Here is a 23,039-nt window from a genome sequence, read left to right as displayed (position 1 = left end):
TTGGTGACGTGCATTCTCATAAGTAATGTTACTAAAATTAATTTTCTTTTACAGATCCTGGGTCCTGGGTGCATTTGCTCTCCTGTGTCTCCTTGGCCTAACATGGTCATTTGGCCTGCTGTTTATCAATGAGGGGACTGTTGTGATGACGTATCTGTTCACAGTATTTAATGCTTTCCAAGGAATGTTTATTTTCATCTTTCATTGTGCCCTTCAGAAGAAAGTAAGTTACTGAAAACACAGATGCGTGCTCCCTAACTCCTTAAAAATACCACATATATTTCTTAAAAAATAGCAGTGTCAAGAACTGGAGTATTTTGAAGTAGTTTGAGGAGGGGACAAGGATTCAAAAGCAACTCTTGCTGTGTGTGCTTGTGGGAGTCATGTAACTGCTCTGTGGCCTGGCCGGGTTTAAAATGGATGCACCATTTCCAACCTGGGCTTGAAAAGTTTTGAGGCTTTGGGAAGAAAATTACTATAGAAGATATACTGTTTAACATTGGTGATGTGGTACGTATTAGCCTGGACTTAACAGCCAAAAGTCTTTTATGTGCACATGAAATAAATCCTGCCTCCACTGCAGCACTGCAAACAAAAGATCATTTACAATATCAGCCCATCTCAGCCTGGAAACTCTCTTTCTCAGATCAAGGCAGAGGACTTCTCCTGAGATCCCATTAAGCTGCCACATAAAGCTACAGGTGATAGGCAGGGATTGTACTGTGAGTGCTCGTTCATTACAAAATTGAGTGAGATGTAAAAATTAATTTTATTATGAACTTCGACATACCATAGAAAAAAGTATCATTAATGCTAGGGGAGAGTTTTCCAAAGGTGCCAGCCTGGCTACTTTTTTCCAAATGTTTGCCTCCCCCAGCAGTCCAAGAGCTTCATGCTCTTGATTGGAAAAACTGGAATCCCCTGGCAAGAGCCTTCCCTCACGAGTGGGATGTGCTAAATGAGTTCTGCTCCCCTTTGCCCGATGGGAGCAGGGGGGTCCAGAAGGAGCAGATCTGCTGGGGAGAGAGAAAGCTTGTAGGGGAGAGGAGCAAACAGGAGAGAAGGAGGTGAAGGGCACAGCTGGGTGGGATTCTCTTTGGGTTCCCTGCACCCCTTCTCTTCTCCAGACCGAGGGTGGGGACTGCTCCCAAGGATGCCTTAGAGGTGCTTCAGTGAAGGACAAAAGAAAAAAGTTCATAGCCTGTGTTAGAAGGCATGGCAAGTGAAAGTAGAGAGAGTTGAGGGGAAGGGTAAATGTCAAAAAATCCCGCCAAAAAAAACTTAACATAAAATGCAGTACATCCTGCATTTGGAAATACCCAACTTGCAATATTTAGATTCTAAATATTTTTACCAGTTTTAGGCTGGAGACCTAGCAATTATTAACTCCCATTATAATTAGCTCACCAGAGACATAATTAACTGATATTTATAAAATAGTTTGAGACCATTGGATAAAGCATTGCTGTGTAAGTACAAAAATCACATTCTTGCATGTTCTCAGCGGTACCAGCTCTAACAGTATCAGCGTCTCTAAATTTGGTGTAGACAATGGCATTCAGCCATGTTTTAGGAAAAGATCTGGTAGACAGAAAGAATTTTATCCAGATGAACATGGCACTCATTTTGAGAGAACAAAAGCACACTTAGAAAGGAGATTGGGCCTAAGAAGAGAGGGAAGAAAATGCAAACATTCTCAAAATGCAAATAATTTCTAGATTAGGGTTTCAGATAATGTTGCCCTTTCTACTACTTGTATTGGACTTGAAAATCAAAAACAGATCCTTTTTTATTTCTTTTTACAGCTGCGCATTGTTTTTATATTAAGTGGAGTCAGCAAAAAGCAATATTAAAGTACCAGTCAAGTGTGAAAAAGCATAACCTAGAGCAGTAAGGTTTATACCTGAAAGAATGTTAAAGCTGCCATTTCAGATTTTTAAGTTTTGATGCCTTTGACTGGATACCATCCTATCCTCTGTCTGCATAGCTAATGTAGTCTTTTTATTCTGTTATTACTAGTTGGTCACTAAATTGAACAGAGAAATAGAATTGTGAAAGTGAAAACTATTATGTTTCCAGTTCTGACAAGATGATAGTGCTGTTGCTTCCATCAGTTTCCAACAAGCTATAATTTAGAAATAATGACAGTGGAATGCACAGTACTGACAGATAATGTACATTCACTGCAATATAGGCATTAGGCAAAACCAGCCCTGGAGGGTGGTATTTGGGTAAAAAAACAGTTTTAACTGTATTGTCTCTACCGTGTAGTGGTTTGGAGCATTTAATATCCATTAGTGTTCAGGAATTTATTTTCTTAGGTGTTATACCATCTAGTGAAGATATATATAGACTTACGTTTTTCAGACTACAGAGTTAAAGATTATAATTCTACATCCGTGCATTTCTGTTTTCATTTTTTTATGTGTCTTTTGTGCTGATATAGATAGGGGTTCACTTAAAATATTTACCATATACTTTTACAAAAAGATGAGATATTGTCCCTAGCTTGAAGTTAAGGCCCTAATTATTCAAATTTTCTTCAACCTTGTGGTTTATAGAAACATCACAGTATGCATTCCACGAGTAAAATTCTTGTAATATTGAAAACAGCACATGGCATGTGTAAATCCACACTATTAGCTTTCTGCATATTCCCCTCTCCCCTTTTTACATATACATAACTTTCTTTCTGTCCTATATATTCATAGGTCAAGCAGAATTCTGGGTTAGCTGAAATCCCACTTTTCCCAGAAACTTAGGAGTCTCATTGATGTAGAAGAGACACTTAGATTCCCAAGTATCTGCTGGAAGATTTACGAGTTTAGACTTACACATCTTTACAAATTCTGTCCACTGTGTCCTTTCACTGATGCTGTCATGCTGCTGAGATGCGTATGCACTCTTCTGTTACCGAAAATAGTAGTCAGTGTAGCAGTCACCAAATATGAGCGAATTAGCTGCTCTGTAAATTAATCCTGATTACTTTCATGACAAATGTTAACACATATGAATTGCAAAACTAAAGTTTCCAGTAGGTCACTGGAAACAGAATGTGAATAAATGGAGGCCAAATACTGGAACCATTAATTAGTTCTGTTGCTCTGTCAGACAGAAATCTCATATATATTCAGATTTCTAGGTTCAGCAAAGACAGTAATGAAGATTTTATTCTTTGGTCCTAAAAGTGAAAGATGCTTCATTTCCCAGCCTTTACAGTTTAAAATTTGACTCTGGAACACTGATGGTGCCTCCACCAGCATAGCTGGTGCTCTGCTTAGAGTGGGGCAGTCTCGTTTGTGAGCTTTGTACAATCCCAAAGCAGGTGGGACCATACAAACTAGCAGCTGTTTGAGTTACACAGAGTAACTTTATATGAAAATGCCTTTATAGTCATTGCAGGTTTTGCACACTTTCTTGGAAGGGATAACGTAATGGGCAGTACCAAGCAGTGCAAAGGCTAGTTACCTCAGCTCTTCTTGTGTGCTAGGATGGGAAGATAGGCTTTCTATGGTTTCTGCACCAAAAGCTCATATAAAAGGGACTGTTTTCAGCCAGCATTCAATTCAGGTAAATGTAACTATATTAATCTACAGTATGAAGATGAAATAAAAATAATCCCATAAATAACTCAGCAACGATTATTCAGGCACATCTAAATGAAGTGCATAGATACCTTGGAAATAATTTGTTCAAAAATCCTGGGTAGCTGATAATGCTGCTGCTAAGTAGGGAAAAATACCTGATTCTGCTAATGGCCAACAATTCAACAGACAAGAATTATCTATTTGCTTGATAAGTGTGTGAGTAGTTCCAATGCAAGGTGCCTATGTTTTTGCCAGCGGAGATATTTAAGACTATTTTTTGTGCTAAGTAATTTTTTTTTTCCCCCATAGGTACGTAAGGAATATGGCAAATGCTTCCGACATTCTTACTGCTGTGGTGGACTACCAACTGAGAGTCCCCACAGTTCAGTGAAGGCATCAACAACAAGAACTAGTGCTCGCTATTCCTCTGGCACTCAGGTAACAAAGAATTTGACAGCAGCTTTTAATTAACCTTATTTATAAAAAGCCTATTGAGATGTGTTCCAATCAGGAGCACTAATTGTCTTCTCATTATTATCATTTAGATGGCAAATACGTACTTCTGCATAGTAGAATTGATTTCTTTTTAAACATTTCCTTTTACTTTGGTCTAATGCAAACACCTTATTTTTCTTGTAATTAGGGGCTGGTTTATAGGAAGGTTTATACCATCATGTTTCATCTAAATGAAATTTAATAAATTAGAGTTTTAATAACAAGAAGTTTCACTATGTGCTAGAAGAATGGCTTACTTTAGGCCAAAATAAGCACAAATATTCTACATAATAGCATGTGAGTAGGAAAAAATCTTTTTTTAACTTACTATGCTTCTGCCTCACTGCTTTATGTTAACAGAGTCGTATAAGGAGGATGTGGAATGACACTGTGAGAAAACAATCTGAATCGTCTTTTATCTCAGGTGACATCAACAGCACTTCAACACTTAATCAAGGTCAGTCACTGGGAACATTTCAGTTTTAGAAGCCTTAAATTTTATACAGATTTAATATCATTTAACACAGAATAATTGAAAAGAATGTTTTGAAAAAAAAAATTCTGGAACAGATGTTTTCTAAAAGCAGAGTTTTAAAGTCATCCACCAGCACATTTTAAAACCGTGTTCACTCAACTGGCCCCCTGCTATAGAAGTTGAATTTCTCCATTCGTGGGAATGTATTTAAATAAGTTTCATCAATAATTTAACTTAAAAGCAAGATCATAATTTTAAATCTTTCCTAACCTTTATAGGTTAAATCTGAAACAGAAATATGAGTGCAGTAACATTTTAATGCATATTTGACTATGATTTTTAGGTGCAGAAATTTTCCCAGTGAAATCTAATTGATATCATTTCTATGCAAAAGATGTCTGTAAAGCATTTATCTTTTCTATTTCAAAGAGCATCGTATCTGTCACATGGGATAGAATCCAGATTTTCAGGCACAGAGAAGCCAAACCTCCAAATTTCTCAGCTCACATAGACTTTGAAATCTGTAACCTCATTCTCATGTCCAGTTAGAAGTCAAAGGTATTAACTGAGGCAGAATGTCCCTTCCTTTCTCCTGTTCCCCCCCGTGTTTTTTTAAGGCAGTTTGAGCTAGTAGTAGAGGGAAGACTGCGCTCTGCAAGCCAGGTTCAAAGTCTGTTCTCCCACCCACGTCCCTAGGAGAAGAACACGTAGCCCTGATCTTATTGCAACCAGTTCCTGCTCAACTCAGAAAGTTTCAAACGGAAGATACACTAGTGTCAGGGCTGCTGTAAAGCCCTCATCAACCACAACTTGCAAATTGTCCTCCCTTGGTTTTTTTCAAGATTTGGTAGTAGGGACATGTACTTAACTCACATTCATTTTGAAAGTAAAATGTGTGGTATTTTGCAAAATAAAAGATTTCAGAAAGCATGATTCTATTTTTGCTATTTGGCACCTAGAAAGTCGGTAAGACCTGGGTGTCTCACTGCTCCCCCCATCTGAATCTTTTATGTTCCTCTGGTAAAATCAAAATTAAGTAATTTCTCCTTAGTAGAAAATGTATAATTTTCATGCCCAAGAAAGAAGTATATTCCCTTCCAGTGTCTTATTAAAATCCCATAAATACACTACACATAGAAGTCTGGGATTTCACCATAATTTGATGTCTCTGACTCCTGAGGTTTGCTCTAACCATGCTGCACCCTCAGTTAACAGAGAGTTGAAAAGAGGTCTTGAAAGCTTCTCCCTCTTTCGAGCTCCGGTCTCAAGTCGCTGGAGATGTTCTGCCATGATTAGAAAAATTGGTATCTTCTTTATTCAATTACAATATTGTCACTACCTCAGTGATACATACATATAAGGGTAGTTTAGTAATTAATGGAAAGTGTCATTTTTCCTTTAAAATAAAAATCAAGCTTTTAAAGGTGGCAAAAAAATTTGGATCGAAAAAAATTCTCTTAACTATAAATTACAGGTAATAATTCTAACGAAGTTTAAACATAGCACACAAAAAAACCCAACCACAAGCAAAGTATATTTCAGTTAGTATTTTTAGTAATAAATACATTACAAATGAAAAAAGCTATGATAAAACCTTTTTAGTTGTTCATTGATACAACCTTTCAAATAAGATTAACATAATCAGGCAATAATTCTCTGAATCTTAGATTTTCTGCTACCAAGTATCTATGGTAGGACAAAAGCATTAATATTTGGAATATATACTGTCTATTCCTTGCCAAATAAAAATATCCATACTATAAAAATATAGCTGGCTCTTTAGTTGTTCTTGGGTCTGTAATACACTGATCCTGATATACTGCTGTGCAATGCAATAGAAAAGAAAGTGGAATTTTACCTTGATGAAATGCTTAAAGTAAGTTTTAAATCACAGCATTTTGTGTGTTTGGGGGTCTTTTTTGTCATTATTCCAACCCATTTTTCTTCTAGTAGCTAGAAATCAGAGATTAATTGAGTTTTTAATAATTTCTCAAAATATGCTGATTTTTTTTTGTCGTTATTCCAAGAATTGTTTAAATGGTGTTGCATTAACATGTAGAATAGGTTTGAAAAAAATCTGTTCATGTAGTGTTTTGCTTCATCTTACATTGTTTGTAAACTGATTGTTTAAAGAAAATTTGTCATTCAAGGAATTCTTTTTTAAAACCTGGCAGATAAATTTGCAGCATGAATGTCCCAGGAGAAAATGTGAATGCTCTGATTTCTTAGAGCAAATATTTTGCTTTCCCCTCAGCATGCATACTTTTGCATATACTAAGATATGCTTCTTGCAGTTTGTTATCCACTGTCTGTTTGAAAACAGCATTTCCCTTCCACTACCCGTGTGTTTTTAATAAAGTGAATAACAGCTCTGATCCTGTCATAAGAGATTTTTCAATACCTTTCAATTCGAGAAATTCAGTTCTCTCAATTCTGGACAGAAGTGTTCCATATGATCATTTTTAAAGTTATAATAGCTTTACGTAGTACCTTGATCTCTACACATTTAATTGCTATTCTTGTATAACAGTGATTTTGTATACATTAGTAAATGTCACTCTCATGAGATGTTTACTTTGGGGATTTGGACAGCACCTGTGAATTACTGGAATCTAACTGTATTTTCCTGCTCCCATTTCAAATACATAGCTCAAATACATTCAGAAATTTTCAGCTGAATTACATTTGACAAGTCCTACATGATTCATGATGAATAAAAAATACTCTTTATTGAAACTGTCAGCCTAAAATTAAAGAACTGACATTTTTTTCTGTTTCTTTTGCTTTAGGAATGACTGGCAATTACCTACTAACAAACCCTCTTCTTCGACCACACGGCACTAACAACCCCTATAACACATTGCTCGCTGAAACAGTTGTATGTAATGCCCCTTCAGCTCCTGTGTTTAACTCACCAGGTGTGCTTCTACTTCCTGAATAAAAACGCTTTTCTTGGCTCACTGCAAATCCCTTCTTTTCCCTAGATAGAAACTCAAGTTGCAATACCCTAGCTGTACATTCTGAATTTCTGTCAGTTCGAGAAATACAGTATTGCCAATGTCAGCTTGTAAAACTGCACTATATTATAGTAATGCCTTTGCCATAACAGTATTTACCAATAATTATCCATGTTTTTAACACAGGTGGCATAAATCTTAATATACTATTACAGGACTGACACCACATGGTCTGAGAGCCCATCTTCAAGATATATATCACTTAGAGGTATCATGTCTATGCAATATAAGGTTGACTCTAAAGCTTGCTGAGAAAAACCTGCTTATGGAACAGATGAGATACTAAAGCAGCGCAAGGCATCTTGACACCTTTGGATACCCCAGTGTAGAAAATTGTATCCAGCGTCAAACAGCTCTATAGTATAGTGCAGCTTTATGGTAGATCATTTTCCTGTAGGAAAATCTTGAGATTAACAGTTAGAACAGTTTAGTTCTGTAGGAATAAAGGGTGTCATCACTTACCTAACATTTTGTTGTTACATTGTCTAGTTGCTTTTTTTAACTACGGTGCAATTCATCAGTAAATATCTAGCAGTTACTGTTTGATGAGTCATAAGATCACTTTAGTACAACTGGAACGATAAATCTTTGATAAAGAGCTCATAAAACCTTGTTTCCAGTTTTTATTTCAAGTTTCCTTTTTAACTGAACTGTAGTTTCTATTTTCATTCTCTTGTTTTCTTACTTTCCTTATGCTTTCCTCTAGCAACCTACAGAGAGACAAGTATGGGAGTAAAACTTAACTTTGCCTATCAAATGTAAATTTTTTCAGCATGATTTTTAATGGGCACAATTAAAACCTAACTAGTGGTCATGAAGTAGACTCAGCGGGCAAGTGGTTCACAATTTGCAAATGAGATGTTTCCACATTCAAAAAGTACTTGCATACTGCTTTTTGGGAAACAACATGTGGTCTGTAGCAAACCCTGTTGGTAACAGAAGTTATGCAATGCTGAAATAATTTGCTGTTTAAAACCAAAGCAGTGTCAAGCAGAAATGCTTAACAATTTACTTATATTTTTACATTCCCACAGTAATCTTGCTACAGGCTATGGAAAGATTTCAAATTAATTACCTGATGATGGGCAACAAAATTTGCCTCATCAAACCAATTTGAATATATTCTAGCATGCTTAACTCTGCTGTATATAATAGAAAACTCATTTTGGACTATCAGATATATTTTGGTATCTGTTTAGCAGAAGAAAAGAGAATTAAAATTATAGAATTAAATCACTTTCATGAGGGAAATGAATGCCAGCATGTGGTCCATGTGTTGTCTACTTTTATAAATGCCATATGTTCTGCGCAGCTAAATCCATTGCAAGAAAAATCTTGGAACATATATGAAATTGCAAAACTACAAAGTTGTTTAATCAAAGCTTAAAGAGACCTTTCAAACAACCCTCATCACTGTTTAAATGAGTACACATGGAGAGGAGTTAACAATAACACAAATACAAAATGATTTGCAAATTATTCAGAATTTATTTGGAAATTATTACTCTATTTTTTAAAGTTGAAGACAAAAATCTTTTCATGAGAAAATGCAATTACTTTTTAATTGAAAACAATATTTCCAGAGAAGATTGAATTTTCTAGGATAAGCTGCAGCTTTAATTATAAAAAAAAAAAAAAAAAGAAAAAAAGGGAAAATGTATAATCTTTTCCAAAACAGCTTTTTTCTTATACTCCTCCAAGCCTTGCATATAATGCAGCAGCCTCACAGTGGTCAGACTCATTTCAGTAAAGTCACTCCATTCTTTCTTTACTTCCAGACATATCTGTAGATAAAGTGATTTTCTAGGAATGCTCTAACCATCTGACTTTCCATGGTTCAGACTGTTTAATTTCTTTCAAAGTTTTATTTCTTTTTTCTTTTTCCTTTGCTTGGGAAGCACTGTGCTGTCATAGTTTACATGTCTTTGTGTCTATAGGAAAACCTTTTCTTTATCGTGTTACCAAAAAAAAAAAAAAAAAAAGCCAAAACCAAAAGCATAAAGACCTTAATCATCATAAGACTTCATTTCCCCCCCCCTTAAACTTCTTTTCATGTTTCCAGCAGACTTACCCAATCTGTCATTCCTCCAGCAGCTATGAGATATCAGCCATGGCTGATTTCCTCTTCCCATTCCACAACTAATATTTATTCTTTGGTTTAATTTCTGTGACCCATACTTACAGAAATTCCTAACATTTCTGCATTTGACTTCCATGCCCATGGTAACTGTGGGCCTAACTCTTAATTAACTATTCTGGTTCATTCAGCGCTGTCACTGTGACTGATGCAGACTGCAGGCAAACTTTGACCTTTAGAAGCCTGGGGCCGTTGTTGGCAGACAGAATATTAGTGCAAAAAAATTACATTAAGTGGGAAAAGAAAAGCTGTTATTGCTTAGTAATCTAATTTGCTGAACCCTTGCTCTGACTAAGTTGCTGAGAAGCTCAGTAATTCTTCATCATGTTACAATAAATCATTTTACTTTCTTTTATATATCAGCTACTCTTAGGCCAGATAGCCTGAGCAGACAGACATGATGTGAGTTGTCCAAAGTGAGTCATTCCACCTGCTGTCTATCGTGTTGTTGGATGGTGCTTGTGGGCCCTGGTCCCTGTAGTGTGAAAGATGGCTGTCCTTGTTTAACATAAATTCTTTGTATTTATCCATTTTTTTCATTCTTTTCTTTACTTCATCTCAAAAAAAAAAATAAAAAGGAAAAAATGTTAGAAATGTTGTTAAAGTAGTTGCTTGCCAGTTATGTGGGTTTATGTTGTACATTTACCTTCAGTTATGTCTGTGATCTAATTCCTTTTTAATTTAGTGTCGTTTAGGACAAATTCTGTTAATTTTCTTTTTCTAAATCATGGTGGTGTACTTCAAAACATAGATGTTTCCAAATGAATTGCTTTGCATTACATATGCAAGGGCATGGAGTGAACAGTTCCTTGTGGAAGAGTCACAGAATTGACACTAAATTAAGAAATTAAAATGCCACTATTCCTCTCAGGAAATACACGTTACTATTTTTAAAATGCATCTTTCCTATAAGGTGTGCAACTGTTTACATTTGGGAATGTTCAGTAACCTAACTTTTCTCAAGTCTTACTTCCAAGTACAACTTTGTCCTGAACTACATTAAAGAATTTTGTTAAAAAAAAAAAAATACTAGTTGATAAAAGGCACATCAGGCAATAACCAGAGCTGTCCTTTTCCGTTTCAGGACATTCACTGAACAATGCCAGGGATACAAGTGCCATGGATACTCTACCGCTAAATGGTAATTTCAACAACAGCTACTCATTGCGCAATGGAGACTATAACGACAGCGTGCAAGTTGTAGACTGTGGACTAAGCCTGAATGATACTGCTTTTGAGAAAATGATCATTTCGGAATTAGTGCACAACAACTTGCGGGGCAGCAGCAAGAACCACAACCTGGAGCGCACGCTACCAGCCAAAGCTGTGATCGGCGGGAGCAGTAGCGAAGATGACGCCATCGTGGCAGATGCCTCATCTTTGATGCACAGTGACACCCCCGGGCTGGAGCTCCACCACAAAGAGCTTGAGGCCCCACTCATTCCTCAGCGGACTCACTCCCTTCTGTACCAGCCCCAGAAGAAAGTGAAGACTGAGGGAACCGACAGCTACGTCTCTCAGCTGACAGCCGAGGCTGACGACCACCTCCAGTCCCCCAACAGAGACTCTCTTTACACGAGCATGCCCAATCTCAGAGACTCTCCGTACCCAGAGAGCAGCCCCGACGTTGAAGAAGATCTCTCTCCCTCCAGGAGGAGTGAAAATGAGGACATTTACTACAAGAGCATGCCAAACCTAGGAGCTGGACATCAGCTTCAGATGTACTATCAGATCAGCAGGGGTAATAGCGACGGCTATATAATTCCCATTAACAAGGAAGGATGTATTCCAGAAGGGGATGTTAGAGAAGGACAAATGCAACTCGTGACAAGCCTTTAATAGTGTAGCAAAGAAATATTAAAGGCCACGTACAAGTATTAAAAAGACTTAATTGGCCCCATGCAGGCTCCCTCATATCTGCTTGAAGAGACAATTCTGTTGACGCTGTGGTTCTCCAGTAACGGGGATGACTGGACCTCGCAGTTCTGTGAATTTTTATAAAACAAAAACTTTGTATATACACAGAGTATACTAAAATGAATTATTTGTTACAAAGAAAAGAAATACCAACAAGGTATTTTAAGATATCTTCTGCTGCTGAATTTAACAAAATTGTGAAAAAAAGAGAAATAAACACTTTCCAGCCATTTTACTGCAGCAGTTTGTGAACTAGATTTGTAAATATGGCTGCACCATTTTTTTTTTCTAGGCCTACATTGTATTATATACAAGGCGTAGGCTCTAAAATCCTGTGGGACAAATTTACTGTACCTTACTGTTCCTGACAAGACTTGCAAAAGCAGGAGAGATATTCTGCATCAGTTTGCAGTTCACTGCAAATCTTTTCCATTAGGGCAAAGATTGAATACATGTCTAACCACTAGCAATCAAGCCACAGGCCTTATTTCATATATTTCCTCAACTGTACAATGAACCGTTCTCATGAAAAAATGGCTAAAGAAATTATATTTTGTTCTATTGCTAGGGTAAAATAAATACATTTGTGTCCAACTGAAATATAAGTGTCATTAAAAAATAATTTTAAAGAGTTTGAAGAAAATATTGTGAAAAGCTCTTGGTTGCACATATGTTATAAGCTGTTTTTCTTACACTCTGTTCATAGTACGGTAGTATGTTTAAAATGCAAGTTCTACCCGTTTTCACTTATTTTTCACTGTAAACAGTGTTCTGCTTTGGCAAGTTAGATTTTATTCTTACGTTTTGAATTTTTATTGCCAAAAAACATAATTTGGGGAGAAAATTGTTTTAGAAGCCAATTATGCCAAGCCTTGCACAAATTTGGTATAGCTAACGAAGATTGTAACTCAATTCCCTGTTCATTCTTTAATCGGGGTTGGGTGGTAAGGGGTAAAGGGGACACTGGACACTTCTCACAAGCTTTCTCGTGAATAAAAGGTGCCTGTCCTTTAAAAAAATAAATAAAACATAACTATTACTCTTCCATATTCCTTCTGCCTATATTTAGTAATTAATTTATTTTACGATAAAAATCTAATGAAATGTAAATTGTTTCAACAAAATTCTGCTTTTTTCATCCCTTTGTGTAAACCTGTTAATATTGAGCCCATCACTAATACCCAGTGTAAAGTTTAACACCTGTTTGACAGTAAATAAATGTGAATTTTTTTCCAAATAGGTAAAATGTGCATTATTATGTACAAAGCATAATTGGCATCAGCAGTCCTTCGACCCACCTGTATCCTGCTTAGAATGGCTTCTTCACGTTTCATGATTTAAGTGTCGAGAATACAATAGAAACTGTCTATATAGCTCTACAGAAGAGAGGTCGTCTTTACTGTCCATTACTCTAGTCACAATTGAATAGGATCAAACTCAGACATAGCAGGGTCATTAGGAAAATGTACTGTAATTCCATATATTTACATAACTTTTAAGTAGGCATCTGTACTGAAATTAAAAATAAGGTGGTAAACACCACTATCATATTCTTGGCAACAGTAATTAGCAGTTAATTATTAGTGATGAAGATATATTGTTGCAGTGGGGAAAACATGAATAAGCAGCATTTGGATAGCACTCTGAGTGCTATCTAAATAATTAATCCATCATGGCACTGTTTTGAGTTAGATAAATAAGCATGACTGTCCCTATTTTTATCAGACTAGAGAACTGCAGAAGACAGCTGATGCCCCAAGATGTTATCTACAAATCAGTAGCAAAATTGGAAGTCTGAAGTCTTTGTTGTCTTGATTCCCAAGCCTCTTTCGTCCCTCTCAACCAGGGCCTCTCAAAGATAATGCCAAGGACTTCGTTTGTCACCAGTTCCAAAATTGAGTTCTTCCAAATAACTCTGAAATTAATGCCCCATCATCACAGAGGCCACAGTTTCATGTGTGGCCACTGTGACTATAAAATTCATTTGAAAGCCGTACCAATTCTGTTACCTTCTAGTGCACTGGAATATATAAAGTCCATCTGGAAAAATAAATTATGCATTTTGAAAAAGTTTGGATTTCAGAAGAATATTTTGGGCAAGACTTCCTGCTGTTGAGACAATTCAAACTGTAAAAAAAAAAAAAAAAATCCAAGTTGAGATGGAACCATGGGGTTCAGGTAACCTCAATATATCTGTAATCAGGACTGTGACACTGCAGCAATTGTTCTTGAAGAAAAAGGCATCTTCACCACCCACCCTACTGGTAACTCTTGCCAGTATGTTCCTTAACACTTAAGAAGTTACTATGTTTGCAGTAGAGTCACTGGAACATTTAAAGTTTAATCAGAAACTGTTCACTTCTGTTTAGTAGAGATGCTTTAAAAATCTGAAGTCTCTACGAAATAAGGATTTGTTCTGAGTCAGGGTATACAGCAGACCCTTTGGAGCAAAAATGATTCCCTTGGTCTGTCTGGCAACTTACTTAAAAGCATACTTGCTGCCTTCTACCTAGGAAATCATGTCGTAGGGATTTAAAAATTGTGGTGCTCAAGTAATTACAGTACACATGACCTAATAACGTCACCAACTTTCAGCAGAATCTTCAACCCTAGTTCGAGCAAGTACTCCTTTATGTCTAACTAAAGGTGACAAAACTACATGCTGGAAAAAGGTTTGTAGCATTGTGATCTTAAATATATATTCAATTGCAAATGTAACAAGTATTCATAAAACAAGAAAATGTAGCTGATGAACCTAAGATGAACCAGCTGAACCTAAGTATCATAAGGGAATTCTTTTGCTAGCTTCTTTGTAATGTAGATGTTGCTTTTTAGTGAGCCTGTTTTTTTTAATGTTATGCTAGTGAGTGTCCTGTGTTTAGCTAGCAGCCGATACCTTGCCAAATTTCTGTTGGTGTAACTTCTCAGTGTAGTAGGTTACAGTATAATTATATAGCCGACAGCTTATTGTAATTTCTTTATGTTCTCTTCTCATGTTCCTGCCATCTTGTCTTGGGATCAGAAGGACAGAAGAATTCAGAGGAAGAGTTCAAGAATAGCGAAATAATGACAGCAGAATTAATGGAAACAAGTGTTTCTTCAGGGTCATCAGTTAACCAGTTCCTATGATGGTGCCAAGGATATGCTGCTATTTTAGGCACTGTCTTTCAGAAGAGCTGTAATTTTCTTATGGCTAGTAATCTCCTGTTAGTATCAGTGTTAACCCTACTGGCTCAGTTCAATTCTTCCTTGTAACTTCAGTCCAGTTATATTAATTCCTACAAAAGATTAAATGGGATGTGCATTTAGTGAACTGTTGTATAATGGTGCTATGCATTGTTTAATATAAAATACATCTCAATTCTACATAAGTGAACCATAACATGAAGAAATGCAACACTGGTAATACCTTTATAGTTAAAATTAACCTTTATCTGTGAATTCTACAATACACCTTTGCTTCTTTTAAATTTGAAATGAAATTACCAATAAAGTTTACCTATATTCACTTATGTAGGCAATAAAAGGTGTTTCAAATTGACATAAGTTATGGATAAAATATGTGTCATTTTATGTCCTAATTTTTAAGGAAATTTTTTTCTGAACTACTCAGAACAGACATTAACAGAGAAAAAAGTAAACAGTCCCTGTGTACTGTTGTTATCCCACTTTTCCTCAAAACTAATGAAGCTTGTCTTCTAGACTTGATTATATGACAACATATGCTAGTGTAAAGTTTTACCCATGAATAAAATTATATTTTAAATCAAGAGAAGCTACAGGTAGACAATTAACATATATACGACATCTTCACTGGGGTTTTAACTCACTAATTCTAGGGGATGGTGGAGAAGGAAAAGTGATGGGACACAGCCGTTAATTCTTCAGTTCCACCGCAGCTGTAGCTCTGCAAAGACATGTGTGTGAGGGAGGTCACAGTAAAGCATAGCTTAGATTTTTTTTTTTAAATAGATGGTGACAGTCACCCTTCACATTTATAAGAAGCATTGCAACCATTTCAGTAAGCAAGGGTCTTGCTGTATGGCTGCACTATGAGATAAGGACCCCAGATTTATGGATGCCCCTGGCATGCTGGGTCTCTACTCCACAACTACACCACAGGTTGGAATCCAGCTTTGCACTGAGTTGGGAATAAAGATTAGCACCGCCACAGCCCTGGAAGCGAGAGCTCTGTGCCTCTTGTTTATATATGTGAATTAGTAGGAATCCAATTAATGGATCCAGCTCAATCATCCAGCTCCGACAAAATTCTGGAGTAAAGGTTCATTAGGACACTGTCTATTTCAACAGAGTGTTTAGGGTTTGGTTTTTTTCGGTAAAATTCTTCATGTGGTTTTTAGAACGACAACTTCCAAATCCTTTTATTCATGCAGGATAAATTCTCAATGGTATTTCATTAATTCATGCCTAAGAGCATTAATATCTCTTCTTACTGTATTATGTCATCATTAATCTCACCCGCTCCCCATCAAAGTTCCTGGCATGTGAAACGGATCACACCGTGGTGCAGCCTGAGTGGTTATAAATGCTACTGAAAATCACACAAGCCTCAACTCAGCAGCAAGGAGATTTTAAAGGACCATTCCATATAATGCACCAGCTGCTGAAGTCATCAGTCCAGGGTGCCAGACAGGGGAAGTCACAGTTGCAGAAATAACATTCAGAATAAGTAGTTTTATCAAGAAAATTCTTCTACAGCAAAGTTTATGTAATTCTTAACCATTTCTTCCTTGGGTACACGCCTCCTTCTGTGTGTGGGATTAGGAGCCCTGGCACAATGTAGACTCTGCGCTGCCAACCAGTTTAGAGACAGCAAAGCTGAGCACGAAAACATCTATGCACATGAAAAGATCTGATTCACAAGTAGGAAGCAGCAGGTTAGTATCTGTATGGGCTTTTCTAACAGAGAAGCAGGATCTCTGAATAAGCAGCACTGAATAGCTATCTGGAATAACCATTCCAGTCTTCTTGTAGCATAAGAATTGCATTAAAATAGCATAATGCTGAACGTTCGGCCTCCGTGATTGCTTAAGAGAATGAGTCCCAAAGGTTAACGAGGTTTTCATGAAAACAATTCATTTTTGTTCTCTTTAAATATACCACTTTGGTTCTTTTTTGCATTAGCAAGATAAATTGAAACTTCTTAGCTTGTATTCTTTATACCACTCGTTGTTTTAAATACTTCCCCTCCATCTCCTATTACTTGACTCCTTTCTAAACAAATCCTTGTTTTCAGCCTCCTCCGTTTCTCTAATCATTTAGCTGCCAGTCCACAGAATTACTTTTTGTCAGTATGCTTTAAGAGATAGGGCAAGAACAAAATTATGGGTGAATTGTTATTGTTGATTTATGGATAGAATTGTATTTTCTATACTGTGCTTTCCACCCCACCCCAACATGGTCTCGCATCGTCTTTGGGTATCCCTTCACAACACAATTTTTTCCACTAAGCTGATCATAGCAAGTAATGACCTAAATAGTTATGGTGAATTTAGAACCCTGCAAAGCCTACAAATACTTCCAATTATTCCCCTGAACGTGTGCCCAACCTTGTATTTGTCATCATTGCATTTCATCTGCATCACACTGCCCATTTATTCACTTTGTTAACCCAGGTCATTCACAATCTTCCCTAGTTCTGATTAACTGAAATAATTCTCTGTTAACAGCAAACAGTGCCACCTTTCAGATAGCATGTTTGTCCCCTTTTTCAGATAGCACGTTTGAATACGGACTGTTGGGTCACTATACCATTAGCCTTTTGCCATGATAAAAAAATTGACCATTTAATCCTGCTCTACCTCTTAGTTTCTAACGCACAACTACTTTAGCCCTCACTTCCTCAATACTGGTTTGCTTTAGTGGCTTCTTGGTAGGGATATTTTTACCAGGATTTTTTTTTCTTTTTTAAATCCAAATAAATTACATCAACCATTCCCTCTGCTCTCAGCAGCTGCACAATTGACTTCTTAATTTTAGTATGTTAGAGAGGCACAATTTTCTTGCCCTAAGCAGTTACATCTCTTTCGGCAATGTTTCCTCTGCACTATGTGCTTAAATGTGGAGCTGCTAGATGTCAGACCCAAAAAGCACTTAACTGTTCAAAGTGAAACCTAGGTGGAATTTAGGCACTGAAATCCCAAGGTACATCAGGCATTACTTCAGGGGCAGAATTAATTCTGACCTTTTAGACACATACATTTTTGTCACTAGAGATGTTTTGTCATCCCAAGTTCGGTTACTGCGTGTGTGCCGTCACGTCGTCACAGCAGAGGTGAGACAAGGCAAGCCAGGCACCACAAGCAGTGTCACTGCCTCTTTGGGTGTACCAGTGCAGCCTCCGAACGCCAGAATCCAGAAATCAGGTTACAAAGGGGCTCCTTCCCTCCCCTGCTGAAGCTACTGTCCTGAAAATAATTACAATTTGTCTGGAGATAAGAGATAAACCCTGTGAGTCTGTGTAACTTCGCAGTGTAAATGCCACCATCGAAGCTCCCGCTGCTCTGCCCGTACTTCAGCTGGCTCATTGCAGGGAGAGCTGCCTTTGCGAATCTTTCCAAATATCTGTGAGCCCATGTGTATCCCTTTGCTGTGGAAAACAGGCTGAAAAATTTCTCCCAGCTCTTTGTTTTCATCACATGGCAGCTGAAGGCTCTGACCATGCCGGGTTTACTGTTTGTGTTGTGGAAGGGTCACAGATCCTGCCTGTGCAGATCCAAAAACTCCAGGGGTTTTGACATAACGTACATCACACGTGAGGGGCTGTGTGAAGCTGCTGAAAGGCCATTGTCGTGGTTTAACCCCAGCCAGCAAGTAAGCACCACACAGCCGCTTGCTTACTCTCCCCCACCCAGTGAGATGGGGGAGAGAATTGGAAGGAAAAAGGTAAAACTCATGGGTTGGGATAAGAACAGTTTAACAGAACAGAAAGGAAGAAACTAATAAAGATAATAATAACAATAGTAAAATGACAATTATAATAAAAGGATTGGAATATACAAAACAAGTGATGCACAATGCAATTGCCCGCCACTCGCCGACCGATGCCCAGTTAGTTCCTGAGCAGCGATCCCCCCCAGGCCAACTCCCCCCAGTTTATATACTGGGCATGACGTCATATGGTATGGAATACCCCGTTGGCCAGTTTGGGTCAGCTGTCCTGGCTGTGTCCCCTCCCAACTTCTCGCTGGCTGGGCATGAGAAGCTGAAAAATCCTTGACTGACTTAGTCTAAACACGACTTAGCAACAACCGAAAACATCAGTGTGTTATCAACATTCTTCTCATACTGAACCCGAAACATAACACTATACCAGCTACTAGAAAGAAAACTAACTCTACCCCAGCCGAAACCAGGAGAGCCGGGTAGTGCCATGATCACGGTACTGGCCGTGCCACGTGGCCTGCGGGGTGACCTCCAGCCAAAGGTGGGCACCACAACACCCAGGTGCTCTCAGGGCCCTCCATTCCCCACACAGAGCTTCTAGCTAAGAAACTCCAAGAATCAAAATGGGGCTTGCCGGAGTAGTTAGCCCCTCAGCGTGCCACTGAAGACCTGCTCAGAGCGGCCTACTTCTTTCAGTATCTGCGGCTGAGTTAGTGTCGTGCTACTGCTGCAAATGTTGACCTGGGCACTCAGCTCTCTACTTCTCTCAGGCAGGAGCAGCTTAATGTGAAGCCAATGCTACAAACCTTCCTGAGGAGAACATCAACCACAGCTGAAATGTCTGGTGACAGGGTTGTCTCCGTGACAAAGCACAAACATATGCAAGTTTATATGAAACAGTGAAGGTTTCCATGCACATTAGAGGCTGCTGGAAGAGCCTGAGCCTGGACTTTTTTTCAAAAGCCGGGGAGGGAAGGGGAATGCAGACAGATGGAGAACAAAATGAAAGGATAATATGAATCAAATGAGGTACAGAGCTAATTTTGCCCTTTCTCATTTATCTCCTTTCCAGCACTGCTAGCTGCTGCCCCTACAAGGCAAGACAGAAAAATCTCGCTGGTGTCCATCCATCTGGGTAATTTGACAAAATACTTCAGTTTAGTGAGGCATTTCTAACTCTTCAAACTTGTTAATTCATGTTTATGGCCTAGCATTGCCAGATCACAATATGCTTATGGAAAGAAGTCTAGAAATTTATCATGCCAAGCACGTCTTGAAATTTTCAAAGCACACTTTCAAAACTGAATTCAACCAAAACAACTTATTTCAATGGGCCAAAACTCTATCACTCACAAAACCACTGAAAATGAAGAAAACAGTCAATACACCTAGCAAGAGAAAGTTGGTTATGCATTTGCCTTAGCATAGGTTTCCTGTAAGTTATCTAGCCCAGTTTTCTAAAGCTATGGATACACCCTTCCCTGAGAACAAGACTGATCAGTACCAGCAAGGCACTGTTACCTATCCAGAGGTGCTGGTAATACGTGCAGTATCATACTCCTCAGCATCACTTAAGGAATCTGGTCTATGTCCACTCTTAAAAGCTATTTATCTGCAGAGACAATGTTCGTCTCACATTTAAAGGATTGCTGGCCTGAATGAATGCTAAGAGTAAGTAAGCAAAAGTGTAAGTAAAAGCGACACCTATACAAAAAGAAGGCTAACCTACATTTATGGATAAAACTGCTCCTACAAAGTGTGGTGTAATTTGCTGAGGACCTTTCATGATCCAACTCATGCTGTGCACACAGAAGTTGCTCTTAATGCAGATGCAGAGAGTACAAGAAGCTACATTCTGGATAGTCTGACATCTAAAGTAAGCAGGTAGCTGCTGTGGGGGGTTTCTTCTAGGTCTCAGCAAAAGTTTCTGTAGATTAACTGGCACTTAGGGGACTACTTGGTCTCCCCACGTCAAGATAAGAACATGCTACATGCTGCTTATAGTTATAAGTGTTCTAATTAGGTCGACTTGATTATTGTTCTGTGGTTTGATAGATGCTGTATTTAAAGTAATTTCAGATACTAATTTTTAGACCTTTTTTGTGAACTAGTAAATCAAGTGCAATTTATTCACGGAATTATTCTTTTCTTTCTTAATGCCTATTCCCTCTGGCTTGTAACTTTAATTAGAACCTGCTATCTGTTCATATTGGTAATGGTAACAGTTGTCACTAGAGTACAGATGCATAGATTCAGCTCATATTGCCACTTTGACTTTATACTTAAAACCTAACAATCTTCCTGGCTATACATCTGAGAATACCATCCATTAATGCTTTATTTCACTGCCACTCTGAACTCCAGACTCTAAACACTAACAATCTGATTATTTTTTAACCATCCAATAATGCATTTTGTAAAGAATAGAAACTTTACAAAAAATAGCTTCATTTGGAGATAAATATCTGCCTGAAAAGGTTATTCAGCCCATCCAGATTTCTTTTTTGTTACTATAGATTTTCCCAAGGCAGTATTGTTTCTTGAATAATTATCAATCTAACCAGTTGTGTGCCTAAGTAGGCCGATTCATTAAACATACAAGCAGAAAAGCTCTTGGTTGCCCTGGTAAAAACAAACAACTCCTCTTCTTCTTTCTGTCTGCTCCTCAACCTTTCCCTAGAATATGATGATTATACTGAAATATCATCAGTTAATATTTGATTTGCATTTGTCAGGAAAAGGAAACATAAAATATATTTCTTTGCAGCAGAAGAATTAGGATCTGGAAAATTGTTCAAATAACACTAGCCTTGTTTGGTTTGCTTCACACACTGATTTACAAGTTTCAGTAATTTGAAAGGAGTCTTCCAGCAACTAGTTGCAATTAGTGAGGTTCTAAAACCTTGCCAACTTATTAGTTAGATAAACTTTTCCTTCCAATAAAAACGAAGTCCTTTTTTATTATGTGATATAGAAAGTTGTATGTGTTTCACATTTTTCTGATTAAATATATCAGGAATAGAGTAGTGTTCAAGGTCTCTGATCACTACAAAGATACAGACAGGCTGCTCATGAAATGCTCTGCATACCAGCCAGTATACTTTGTGTAAGAGTCAGGAACACCAGCAGGGAACAGAGTTAAGAAGGTATCCATTAGCAAATGCTGAAATGAAAAGGACCTTTTTTTCATTGACTTACCTACTTCATGGATGGTACAAAGTTGCATTCAGCCTAGCAAATCTACATATCTTAAACTCCCAGCACCACTTGCTTACAGAAGAGCTGCATTTCTCCTGAATGAATGGTGATGACGCTTAAGCAGGCAAGGGGAAGGGTTCATGCACATCAAATATTTAGTATTTGGTTATCCTCCAAAACAGGACAAAGGAATGATGTAAAGTGTCTCCCTGTGAAATGGTGGATCAGCATGCTGCTGTCTACTATGTGCCCAGAATGAAGTACAATAGGTTATAGTCTCAGTGAGAAAAAAGTAGTAGCTCCAGAAAAACAATGGCTCAACAGCTGTGAATCTGCTCAGTACACTGAAATTTGTGAGTCCTGGGTGCTAGAGGCAGCGAGACTTACTGAAAGCATCCATTTGAAAAAAGTCAGTATAAGGAATGAAACTTAATTCTGTAACTCCTCCATTTGAGAGATCATGAAGATACCTGGTTGGCTTTGGTGAAGTACAGAAAAATACTGTAGCCTTCTGACACAGCTCTCTGTGAATATTTTTCCTGAAATACAGAGAGATTTTCACAGTCGTTTCATTGTAGTTACAAGGTGGTACACAAGCAGGCATTCTGTTACAACTGGGAGTGGCAGAGCATGCAGGATCTGCCCAAATAAGTTTTGACTCAATTTATGCCAATACAAAATTAGCATATTTTGATTGAGGTCTATGAGATTATTCCAGACTGGCACTCGTTAACGGGAACAGAGTGAGGTTTGTTGTCTGGTACTGTCTATTTCCTGCCATTTCTCTCTGTTGCTCATCCCCTCTGTTTTATTACCTTATCTCAGAGCCAGTGCTGTTCCACATCCATGCTCTTCTTCTTGTAGCAGCACTGGTAAATTTAATGCTCACTACTTAATCACTTTTCTCTCAACAGGTAAGGAATAATTGAACAGTTGGGGGGGTGGGGAATGACAAGATTCAGTGCATTATTTCCCCTTAGGAAACAAGACAACTCACCCATTTCTATTTATGCATATTCAACTTCTTCCATTAGCCAAATGACCCTACGAGTAAAGGAATCCAGGTCAACTAGTCCAGTTGGTAGAAAATAACGGGTGCCACGTACTCCAGGCCCAGCACTGGGCCACAGTAACATCTTCAACAGGAGGAAAAGTGAAGAGAACACAAGGCAGGAGCTTTTGCAACATATTTCTTGTTGTCATGTTTTGTTCTGCCATCAGCACCAGATTACGGTTCATAACAGTAAAGCCTGTAGTGAAGCCCTGGCCCCAGTTAAATCAATGGCAAAAGTTTTTGCTGACTTCAG

At 37.9% G+C, this 23,039-nt stretch overlaps 1 protein-coding gene across 23 annotated transcripts in view; it reads left to right on the top strand.

The window, feature by feature from the left end:
• The window catches only part of ADGRL2 (adhesion G protein-coupled receptor L2), a 395,294-nt gene extending 382,420 nt beyond the window's left edge, over positions 1–12,874 (top strand). For 7 of the 23 annotated variants that reach the window (XM_052800823.1, XM_052800822.1, XM_052800829.1 and 4 more), the window contains 5 exons: positions 55–223; positions 3,897–4,025; positions 4,443–4,539; positions 7,347–7,475; positions 10,796–12,874. In XM_052800823.1, the coding sequence (XP_052656783.1) occupies positions 55–223; positions 3,897–4,025; positions 4,443–4,539; positions 7,347–7,475; positions 10,796–11,550 (1,279 nt within the window). In that variant the 3' untranslated portion in view covers positions 11,551–12,874. Of the gene's footprint in view, positions 1–54; positions 224–3,896; positions 4,026–4,442; positions 4,540–7,346; positions 7,476–7,700; positions 7,783–8,280; positions 8,299–10,074; positions 10,128–10,795 lie in introns of all 23 variants that reach the window. The other 16 variants (XM_052800835.1, XM_052800834.1, XM_052800845.1 and 13 more) reach the window with 8 other exon arrangements.
• Positions 12,875–23,039: the final 10,165 nt, after the last annotated feature.

This window comes from Harpia harpyja, chromosome 11, assembly GCF_026419915.1.
Source record: "Harpia harpyja isolate bHarHar1 chromosome 11, bHarHar1 primary haplotype, whole genome shotgun sequence".
Lineage (NCBI taxonomy): Eukaryota > Metazoa > Chordata > Aves > Accipitriformes > Accipitridae > Harpia > Harpia harpyja.
The sequence above is the reverse complement of the archived record's forward strand: the minus strand, read 5'-3'. Positions and strand labels throughout refer to the sequence as shown.